Raw genomic sequence first — 12,025 nt, forward strand, 5'->3', positions numbered from 1 at the left:
GGAGCTTGGAGAACAGCTGGGGCAGGAGAGATACAGGATGATCGGGAAGTGTGTTTGGGTGGTGGGAACACGGAGCTGCAGGTAACTGTGAGACTGTGTGAGTCCTTGGGAATTCACAGACATTTTGTGGGGATAATTGGACTTCCCAGAAGACTCAGAGTGAGAGCTTGGGCTGAAAGGATCAGAGGATGGTTGTGTCACTTTGGGCTCCACTAATGAGCAAAGAAGTGGAGCTCTCCGCTTCCTCATTTGGGGATAGGATGAAGTGCTGCTGAACCCCCCAAGATAATATGCTGGAAATTTTTTTGTTGTTGTTTTAGTCTTTGATTTCATCTTACAGTATGTCTTCTCTTGCCATAGAAACAGTGCTGCCAACACAAATGATTTCACTTTGGAATAAAAATTTTATTTATTTGCATATATAATATGTATTGACATCTAGGAACTGCAAACTGCGTAAGGAGAGTCATAGATGAGTAAGCACAGTCATGCCATAAAGGAGTTTGTCCTCAGAGGGAAAGATCCATGCAAAACCCAACCGCAAGACAAGAAAGGATGAAGTAAGTGCTAAAGGGAGTACAGGAATAGTGTTTATCAGTTCTGGTTGGGGAACAATGATACAGAATTCAATGAATAAATGGATGTTCTCCTGGAAGTTTCTAGTTCTTTCTTCAATGATTTCTCTTTCCTGTTAAGCAAAAAATAAGAACATTCTGATATAGTATAAAATGCTTTTTAAAAAAATCTTAAGACTATACAAAGGAAATGTCATGGTCTGTACAATCTGTCATTAGCTCAGCCCAGTTTTCTATATCTAGGACAAAGATTCTGAAGAACAACCTCCAAAGGTTGAGAAGGCAGTAGTGGCCTAGGGGGTCAGATTTCTTTGTGTCTTGTTTCTACCAGTTTACTAGCTGTGTGACCTTGGTATGGTATTGTTATACTTAACCTCTCTTAGCATTAGTTTACCAATCTGCAAAGTGTGGATAATAACGTCTCATTGGATTGTTGGATTAAATGAGTTAATTCATGTGAAGTGCTTCGGTACACGGCAAGTACTCAATGCATTTTGGCTATTATTTTTATTATTCTGTAAAGAGCATTAGTACTCTTGTATGTATGAGCTTAATCACATTGTTCTCAATCTACATTTTCTGCTCATATTACTTTTTGGATTAATGGCTTCCCTATATTTACAGCCTCCATAAGAAAATCCTACTTTCACTTGTCCAGAAGTTTCTTCTTTCCAACTTTGACTGGTGGTGCCTTTTCTTTTTTGGCTAATTCTTAACGATTTAATGTACCAGTCTATTTTCTTCCTGTGAGTGGAGAACCTGTGGCCTTCTGATTTCAAGATTTTTCTTTTCTAAGCACCAAAGGAGGCAAGAAAAACTTCATCTTTCTCTGCTGTACCCATTTTAATAAAAGGATTTGTTCTAAAAAATTTGGATTTAGTTGAAAGGCTGCACTCAGGATCCAGAAGGCCACATGTGGCCCTAAGGCTGCAGGTTCCCCACCCCTGCAAGGTGCGTTGAGAGAGTAGCATTTTCTGTTTTGTTGGTAATAACTTTACCAACGATAGTCAGTATTTTGTAAGTCTTTTGGACAGTAGCAGTTTTTTCAGTTGGATTTTTAGGGGACAGTTACATAGCATTTTCCAAAGTGTGTTCTCTGAAGTGCTATTTTATGGGTCTCAATGGGCATTCTATAAAAAGGATTATAATTTAGGAAACACTGGATTAAACAATGTTTCTTTAGTACTCTTTATCATCCTATGCAACGGAAATATAGTATATAGTGTTTCTTGAACTTATTTTTCCATAGCATCCTTTTTTGGGAATCATCTTGTAGAACTAGAGTTCTGGGAACACAGATTGGGAAATGATGATTTATGTAATAGTAAGATCTAGGTTCAACTGATATCTTAAATCCATTATCCTATAGGAATAATTTTCCTCTAAGAACAGTATTCTATTATGTGGAAGCACTTTCACTGCTCATTTGATCATTCAAATACTCTTCTGTGATCTTTTATCAATGTATTCTTATTATCTTGATATTTTGTCAGATAGGCTTAACACATTAAGGCTTAACTGCCACACTCAAAAAAAATTTTTTCCCTAGGGTCAAGGTGTTTTATCACAAAAACAGAATAAAAACTTAGAAAACAAAATGATCCTTTCTAATTTGATAAAAAAAGTTGCTACTTTTTATTGTTTTCTGTGTGTGAGTTATATGCAACCTGAAAAATAGTTCGTAAGGGTAAAGGTAAAAAGAGGTTTGAGTTACATATGCTTCATGAAACCCCAGGCTTAAAACTAGCATGAGTTAAATATAGCTCACATGGCAGTTAATGTGTTCATTATATCTGCCGACTTAAAGATGTCATTCTGTATTTTCTTATCCAGAATATTTTTATTATAAAAGATTACTAGGTAGGGATATGTCATAGAAAGAGTATCAAATCACACAGTCCTGACTTGGAATCATTGTTCAAGCACTTGACAGCTACATGACCCTGAGAAGTTCACTCAGACTCTTTGAACCTTACTTTTTTAAATCTTTATCCAGAGACACAGCTTTTTATCCTTGTCCTTTGATTTTTTTCTCAAATACTATTTCCGACTGACTTGATCCAGGCAGATACAATTCAGTGTGTTTTTTAAAACTGAATTTGGAACTTGATTAAATCAAAGCAGTGTAGATTGCGACATGGGATATTGATAACCCTCGTGACCAGCAACTATAAGCAGCTGCTGTCCGTAGTTAACCATTTTCCCTACACATATATGCAAACAGGAAAAATTGGGTCTCTCTCAATCACCAAGGGCTGAATCCTTGGGAGTGGGCAGCTATGGCGGAAGGTGTTTTCTTTCTTCTGTCCATTACTACAGGGGGAGACTAGTGTGAAGTATTTGAACTAAGGAAGAGCAATAAGTGACAGCTTGAAGAAAGCCTTAATAGCTTCATTTTCATAATTTCATTATGTGATAATATATTACTGAAACTTAAAAGCAACACCTTCATAGTATTAAATAGTCTGGTTGCATTTTGAATATCTAATGTCTCAAATTTCTCCCCTCAATAGGTTTTTTGATATAAATTCCAGTATGGTTTTCCAGGTAAGTAGCCATTTCCCAGCTTTTATCATCCAAGCCTACTCTCAAAAGAAAATGTGAAAGAATCCCCCCAATTGAAAATCATAAGTATTACCATATAGTTTCTGAATGCCTTCAATGTCATCACGTGAAAGTTTAAAATTTTGGAGATCTCCACTTCCATAGACTGGATACATCACGGCATTAGGGTCAGTGGAGTGGCCCATACCCAAAGAATGGCCAAGTTCATGAGTTGCAGCATATAGAAAGTTAATTCCTACAAGGGAAGAAGTGACATACAATAACTATAAAAATAACACAATATTATATGTAACATAATACATAATATCATAATAAAAAATAAAGTAACTATAAAAATACCCAACTCCTAGTTCTCTGTAGTTTACTTATTTGTTTCCAGGCTTTCAAAAATGGGGAGGGGTTTCCCATCCAATTACTAACTGATGAGCACACATGTGCACAGTGGGATGTAAAACTTAGTGGAAATCAAGCAGGGGGGAGAGGGGGAGAAAGGAGGGGAGGGGCAAGCACCTAACAGGCACAATGAACACGATTTGGGTGATGGGCACACTTATAGCCATGACTCAAGCATTACAAAAGCGATCCATCCAACCAAAAACATTTGTACCCTCTTTATACTGTGAAATTTTTTTTTTTGAGACAGAGTCTCACTTTGTTGCCCAGGCTAGAGTGAGTGCTGTGGCATCAGTCTAGCTCACAGCAACCTCAATCTCTTGGGCTCAAGCAATCCTTCTGCCTCAGCCTCCCAAGTAGCTGGGACTATAGGCATGTGCCACCATGCCTGGCTAATTTTTTGTATATATATTTTTAGTTGGTCAATTAATTTCTTTCTATTTTTAGTAGAGACGAGGGTCTCGCTCTTGCTCAGGCTGGTTTCGAACTCCTGACAACAACTCCTTGAGCAATCCGCCCGCCTCGGCCTCCCAGAGTGCCAGGATTACAGGTGTGAGCCACCGCGCCTGGCCCATTATCTCATTTAATTTAAACAACACCATTTAAGGTGGGAACTATTTATATTCCCATTTCACGGATGAGATAACTGAGGCACAGATAAGTTAAATAATTTGCCCAAGGACACACAGGGAGTAATTGGTGGAGGTACAGCAAATTGAACCCAATGCTGCCTGACTGTGTAGCCTGAGCGTCCATCTTTTGTACCTGTATGTAGCATTATGAATATTAATGAGATAATGCATTTAAAGCATATAGTACAATGGTTGGCACCTAGCAAGAGCTCAATACTTATTATAATTTAATGTAATTATTAAAGTTATTATAAGTTCAGGATTGTTAAAAGGATGTGGAGCAGAAGAGACACAGGATGCTATACCTATACTGCTGCCATCAGTCCAGCGTTCATCCTCATCAAAGTGAGCGTCTCCTCCAAGGCCTGGCCCAGGTGCAAAGGCATGAGCCAGCGTGTTTCCTGGACCATCAAATGGGTAGGGGTCCCCGTGAGCTAAAAGAAAATGGGGGTGATTATTCTTAGTGACTAATTTTGTTCTCCAGACATTTTATCTTTTCAGTTTATATGAGTATTCAGGCCAGAAGGAGCAGCCCCGATGAAGAGGTTGGGACTGTTACTGCAAGTGCACGCACAAGGTGGTTTGCATGCCTGTTAGGCACAGGCACTTTTTCCTTTCACAGAGCCACTGCCCATCCCTGGTAACCAGCATACATTGAAGGCTTACTAACCAGACAAGCAACTTTAAATGCATTTACATCTAACTTCTGTTTGCATTGAAGCTTTTGTTAAATTTGACCACTTTGCTTGGCCAAATGGTAGTGGGAGGCAGAATGAATGTGAGTACTGCATTGAGCAGGTAATTTGTGTACTATTTCATATATATATTTTTTTCTTTAGAAATCTAGCTTATTCTTTGTGGGCATAGTGAACGATCCCTTGGAGAACCATGCTCAAGGACTCTTAAAATGGCTTTTGATAGTTCTTTTATTTGTGATGCAGTGCTATTTATCTTCAAGTTGATATCAGGTCATACTCAGTTTATCTAACTCTTAAAAAACTTGTAGTGCCATGATGAGTGCTTTCCAGAACATTTTTTTTCAGTGTTGTCAACATTGCGGGTTGAAGTTCAAATTTGAGCTAAAATCACAGTACCCGAGCAGTTCAACATTAGAACAGACCAAAATGAGCAACATTTTTCTCCAAATTTGCCCCATGAAACACTAACAATTAAGAGTAGTTCATGTTCATGAGTTATATCTCTTTAAGTCCTTTAATAGGTAAGTGTCTATTTTCTACTTTCTTGCGACATGAAGGTTTATGACCTGTCGCTACCCCACTTGTTGGGGGCCACTTGAGACCTTTGGAAGCTGAAACCCCTTCTGTTGGTTTAATATTGATGTTAAATAGATCACTTTAAACATATAGTCATGTGCTGCATAACGACCTTTGTGTCCACAACAGGCCATGTTTATTTTTTTGAGACAGAGTCTCACTCTGTTGCCCAGGCTAGAGTGCCATGGGATCAGCCTAGCTCACAGCAACCTCAAACTCCTGGGCTCAAGCAATCCTTCTGCCTCAGCCTCCCGAGTAGCTGGGACTACAGGCATGCGCCACCATGCCCGGCTAATTTTTTGTAAATATTTTTAGTTGGCCAATTAATTTCTTTCTATTTTTAATAGAGATGGAGTCTCGCTCTTGCTCAGGCTGGTTTCCAACTCCTGACCTTGAGCGATTCTCCTGCCTTGGCCTCCCAGAGTGCTAGGATTACAGACGTGAGCCACTGTGCCTGGCCAACAGGCCACATTTACAATGGTGGACACATAAGATTATAATGGAGCTGAAAAACTCCTATTGCCTAGTGATGTAGCTGCGGTAATGTCATAGCACAATTAATTACATTTTTGATGTTTAGATACACGGACACTTACCATTGTGTTAGAATTGCCTACGATACTCAGTACAGTAACATGCTGCACAGGTTTGTAGCCTTGGAACAATACGCTAGACCATATAGCCTAGGTGTGTATTAGGCTATGCTATTATCCAGATCTGTGTTAAGTACACACCATGTTGTTCACACAATGACAAAATTGCCTAACAAGGCATTTCTCAGGATGTATCCCTACCGTTAAGAGATGCATGACTACATACATATATATAATGGTTCATGCTACAAACTTTTGGCAAACTTTTTCTATAAAGGGTCAGGCAATAAGTCTTTAAGCTTTGTAAACTTGATGGCTTCTGTCACAATTGGAGACTGCCCCAAAGCAGTCATAGACAGGAGGTAAATGAAGAAGGCTGGCTGTATTCCAGTAAAATGTTATTTACAAAAATAGATGGTGGGCTGGATTTGGTTCATGGGTTGTGGTTTGCTAACTCCTGCTATAAAAAGTGATTCTAAATCAACAGATTATAAAAATTGTAATACCGTTGCTAAATATCTATTTATCTCTTATTCAGAGTTTCAAGTCCTGAAAAGAGGAGAGCACTGATATAAATAATAAACAAATAAAGCAGGACACAGGATTAGCCTACAGAAATCTTTCTTACCTCCTCTGGCAAAGCCAATCATGATATCAGCAATTCCCCACCGCAGTTTCTTGAAACGCAGTGGGATCTCTTTGCTCCACATGTTTAAAGCCTTTTCTACTAATCGATTCACTGCGAAAGATGATAAGTCTCGGGTATATGATACGATCCTAGTAGCAAACAAGAAAACAATATTTAACCTCTCAGGGAAAGGGCTTTATCGTTTTTGCCAAAACGAGCCAAAGCAAAACTAACCTGTAGGTGACTATTTTGGAAGTCCATTTTGGGTTTTCTGGGAATAGTGAGTATTCTGCAACATCTGGCACTCCACATCTGGGTTTCTGCATTATTTCTACGATGCGGGGGCTTAGCACTCCAGTTATAGGCAGGCCAAAGAACTTTTCCATCTCCTTGAGTTTGGCTTCTAAACTGTTGGCAATTTTTGTTTGCGAGTCGTAGGAATAAAATCTTTTAAGATAGTCCTATTAAAAAGAGAGTAATTAATCTGTAGCTGTTGTTTGTTTATTGCCTTCTTTTATCTTAGAAGTCTACACTTCTTTTGCCTTTGGTTCCTGCGGATTCAAATAGGGATTTGAAGGCAGAATAATTGCATAGTCACTGCATAAAATAAGTGGGTGTTAGTGAGGAGAAAATTTAACACCAATAAAGAAGCATTGGCATGTGTTTCATCAGCAAAAGAGAAGAATCTCAATTTCCCTTTCGTCCCATTAAGTGTTCCGAGGAGAGGTACATTGTACACTTTATAAAGCCTAGACTTGTTTGTCACAGCAATTAGGAAGCGTGTCCCAGTGAGTCCTCCATGGGGACAACGGAGCCCTTCCCTCATCAGGCCCTCGGTGGGGATCTGAAGCCAGCTAGGCCCGTCTAAGGTCTGGCTGAGATGTGGTTCCAGCTAACGGTTAAAAGGTTTCACGCCTGTAATCCTAGCACTCTGGGAGGCCGAGGTGGGAGAATTGCTCAAGGTCAGGAGTTCGAAACCAGCCTGAGCAAGAGCGAGACCCCATCTCTACTAAAAATAGAAAGAAATTAATTGACCAAATAAAAAAAAAAAATATATATATATATATATATATATATATATATATATAAATCAGCCGGGCATGGTGGCACATGCCTGTAATCCCAGCTACTCAGGAGGCTGAGGCAGTAGGATTGCTTGAGCCCAGGAGTTTGAGGTTGCTGTGAGCTAGGCCGACGCCACGGCACTCACTCTAGCCTGGGCAACAAAGTGAGACTCTGTCTCAAAAAAAACAAAACAAAACAAAAAAGTCTTAAAATTTTAATTCTAGGAAAGAATATTAGGAGATTATTAGTTTAATTAGTTTACCTTAATTGTTTAGGTGAAGAAACCCAAGCTCATAGAAACTAAATGATTTGCTAGGTTCACCCATTAAATTAGCAGCAGAAGTGGACCTGAATTTGCTGACTTCCATTCCTTCTTTCCACTCACTGTTAAATCCCTAGTAAAACCCACTCTGGGAAGTTGTAGGATAAAACAGATCTCCCAGATCTATTCCAAGCATAGTTGGGTCCCTGGGAATTTCTTAGAGATTCCCAGTGTCTGGATATGAGGATGTAAATCTAGCAACCTAAATACAAAAAAGTAAAAAGTGAATGAACGAACAATGGTAGCAACCTCATAAGAACAGTTTTTAAGCATTTACTAGTGCTAGGTACTTACCTACTTAGCTCATTTAAACCTTGTAACTACCCTGCGAAGTAGGGATGGCATTGTTATCCCTACTTTATATATGAAGAAAGGTGGCTCTGAAAAGTGAAATAAGTTGCCTAAGTTCACCCTGTGAGTGACTGAAGGAGCCAGTATTTGAATTCAAGTGTTCTGATTTCCATATTTCCATATTAGAAACACATATTGGGTTATATAATGCATGATAGTATTGTTGTTGAAATGACTTAAAGATTAACTCACTAATTTGCAGTCTACTTTGGAGTAGATGACAATACTTACTTGTCTCAGAACCTTTCAGGAGTATGCCCTTTACATAAGTAACCTTATTAATCTTGCACACTCTCTTCTTGTAACCAATGATTGTGTTTCATTAAATACAACAAATACTTATTGTTCATCCATGACAATTAGGAATTAATCCCTTATATAAAAACAAATAACCCATTTTATCCCTTCCAGAGCTGTGGATTTTACTAAGACACCCTCTGGAAGAAATCCTGCATTCTTGAGATGACTTTTCCTGCTTTCTGTTAAATCTAGCTAACTTCCCTCTAGTTTACTGCCAATCTGCATCCTAAGAGAAGGAACTAAATATTCATGCAAAGTACTCCTTCTGGATAATCCATTAGGTGGAACCATATAAAATTACTGTTTTGGAGGTAAAAAACAGTTTAATCCTAATAATTGTTGCATATGGTTCAATTTAACATATTACTGGAACTTTTTAAATGTTAAAGTGAAATAAAACTTGACTTTTCTTTTGCTTAGAGCCTAAATTTAAAATAATACTTATGAGTAATCACCCCATTATTTTACCAAATAATAATTCTTTATACTTATTAGACTGCTTATTAAGTAGTATATTGGAAATAACATGATTTTTGAGCTAGAAACACTTCTCCTTCATTCCTGTCTCCACCACTAACAAGAATGTGAAACAATTTGACTTTAGTTCTTCTTTTTTCCAAGCTAGAGCTAAGGGTTAAATGACAATGTATATGGAAGTATTTTATAATCTTTAATTGTAATTAAAGATTATATAATTGTTCATATGTGTTAGTCGGTATTGTTATCACCTCAGTTATTTATTAGAATACCCTGGGAGGTATAAAACACATAGTATTATTATTTCCACTGGACACATGAGAAAACAGTCAAAAGTTAATGCCTTGTCATTGGCTTGTGGGAGAGTTGTAACTTCTACCAATGTTTTCTGACTTCAAATTTCTCCATTACAAGTAGTCCTCATCTTAAGAGGCAACATTCTGTGCACTTTATAAAAAGAATCTCAACTGACAATAAATAATAATAATAACTTCAATCTATTATGTATAAACAATGTTTTAGGTACTGTGTCTTTTCTTTTTTTTTGAGACAGAGTCTCGCTTTGTTTTCCGGCTAGAGTGCCTGGCTTCAGCCTAGCTCACAGCAACCTCAAACTCCTGGGCTTAAGCGATCCTTCTGCCTCAGCCTCCCGAGTAGCTGGGACTACAGGCATGCACCACCATGCCTGGCTAATTTTTTCTATATATATTTTTATTTGTCCAGCTAATTTCTTTCTATTTTTAGTAGAGACAGGGTCTTGCTCTTGCTCAGGCTGGTCTCGAACTCCTGACCTCAATCCCGCCTCGGCCTCCCAGAGTGCTAGGATTACAGGCGTGAGCCACCACGCCCGGGCTAGGTACTGTGTTAAATGCTTTACAAAGCCCCCATTTGGTTGATACCATTATTATCTCCAACTTTCAAATTAGAAACCTGAAGCTCAGAGAAGTTCAATGACATTCTTAAGTTCATCTACCTGGTGAATGGAAGAATTAGAACTCGAACTCAGTTTGAACAGGCTGTAAAACATGCTCTTAATGGCTACTTGATGAAAACATATATTGTTTTTATAATCAGAAAAAGTACACCCCCCCAAAAAAAAATTCATTGTAATACTAACACGGTAGGAGAAATAATTAAAAAGCACATTTCCTAATGCTGATGGTGGGATCATGGAGCCTTAGGTAAGTGGACTGCGACATACCTGAGCCTGTTCCCACTGCGGCTTACTCATGCCTCCTGCCTCCCTGGGCAGCGGCAGGGCCAGGCTGCTGGGCAGCAGACACACGGCGGCGCACAGCAGGGTGAGTTGCATAGCTGCCCTCCAGAGATGAGTGTGTCCAGACCTACGATTGGTTTGGCGTTTTCTGCTAGAGGCTGGAGAAATTTATACAGTTCCTCAGCCCTAAATGTGGAAATAGGTGACTCATTGAGTGTTTTCTTTCTTTTCAGTGTCTACAGCACTTTGAAAGTGTATGTTATTTTTCATTAACGAAAACGAGGAAGTATTATGCCCTTATTGGCAGGAGGCACACAATGTATTTGTCTTTCAAAAGATTTTTTTTTCTGTCTGCTGTATAAATAGAATCCATGAGAAAACTTTTTTTTTTTTAATTTTTTAATTTTTTTTTTATTTTGGCATATTATGGGGGTACAGATTTTAAGGTTTCAATAAATGCCCATTCCCCCCCTCCCCCCAAAAGTCTGAGTCTCCATCATGACCATCCCCCAGATGGTGCACATCTCACTCATTATGTATGTATATACCCACCCCCCTCCCCCCTCCCACCTGCCCAATACCCTATTACTGTAGTACCTATGTGTCCACTTAGGTGCTACTCAGTTAATACCAGTTTTCTGGAGAATATATCTGGTGCTTGTTTTTCCATTCTTGGGATACTTCACTTGAGAAAACTTTTTTTATTTGCCAGAATCAAATTACTACTTACATAGATCTTCTCAATTAAAAAATTTGGGGGATCGTCATCAAATTGGTACTGACTGATTAAAACTATGGTGCTCAAATGGTGCTAATGTTCACCAGGGATTCAGGGGTTGGGGAGGAGATCCACATCTTTAGGGATGTGGCGAGCATTGTGAGGAGGAAGGGCATACCTTTAACCCTTCTTGGGGAGAGGCAAAGATATACAATGTAACCAAAATGTCGAAAAAAAACCCAAAAAACTTTTATTGGGTGGTGGGCAGGCGCGAGGGGGGAGGAGGGGAAGGGTGTGTACTTACATAATGGGTGAGGTGCGCACCACCTGGGGATTGGACACACTTGAAGCTCTGGCATGTGGGGGGGAGGGGTGGCAGAGGCAATATATGTAATCCTAACAATATTTGTACCCCCATAATATGATGAAATAAAAGGGAAAAAATTGGGGGGAGCGTTATTCAGGACATTTTTCTACCATGTATCTTAAAAAGATTTTTTTAAATGGAAAAGTATGGAAAAGTGCAGGAAACAGACAAATAATCAAGCAATTACCAAGCAAATACTGGAACAGTCACCAAAGTCAAGAAACAAAACATCACCAAAGTTGATGGTTCTTTATAGAGGGGAAAGATGGCAGGAGGCAGGTGGAAATGCTGTGCTCTGGCTCGGTTAGTGGCCATTAGACAGCTCTGCTCCATCTCCTCATCTTCCCCATCCCTTAGCAAGAGAGTGAGAATTCCTTTCTTTGGCTCTTCTTTTAATCCATTTATTTCCTTTCTTAATGGTCAACACTGCTCCTAATTCCTCTTGAATTACATGAAAAAATACCAAACAAACAAAAATCTTCAAGCATGAGCTTGACTGTTCATCTGTCCCACTGTCCTGCTTTCACATTCTATAGTAAAGCAATTCTC

The 12,025-nt window shown here is 38.9% G+C and overlaps 1 protein-coding gene across 1 annotated transcript; it reads right to left on the reverse strand.

The window, feature by feature from the left end:
* Nucleotides 1-384: 384 nt before the first annotated feature.
* MMP7 (matrix metallopeptidase 7) lies at nucleotides 385-10,544 on the reverse strand. Its single transcript, XM_012770573.3, has 6 exons — nucleotides 10,377-10,544; nucleotides 6,895-7,121; nucleotides 6,661-6,809; nucleotides 4,471-4,599; nucleotides 3,214-3,375; nucleotides 385-688 (listed from the first exon to the last, which is right to left on the reverse strand). Exons 1-6 carry the CDS (start codon nucleotides 10,485-10,487, stop codon nucleotides 672-674), a joined length of 795 nt encoding a protein of 264 aa, XP_012626027.2. The 5' UTR covers nucleotides 10,488-10,544; the 3' UTR covers nucleotides 385-671.
* Between the last annotated feature and the right edge of the window lie 1,481 nt (nucleotides 10,545-12,025).

Source organism: Microcebus murinus, chromosome 4 (genome assembly GCF_040939455.1).
Source record: "Microcebus murinus isolate Inina chromosome 4, M.murinus_Inina_mat1.0, whole genome shotgun sequence".
Classification (NCBI taxonomy): domain Eukaryota; kingdom Metazoa; phylum Chordata; class Mammalia; order Primates; family Cheirogaleidae; genus Microcebus; species Microcebus murinus.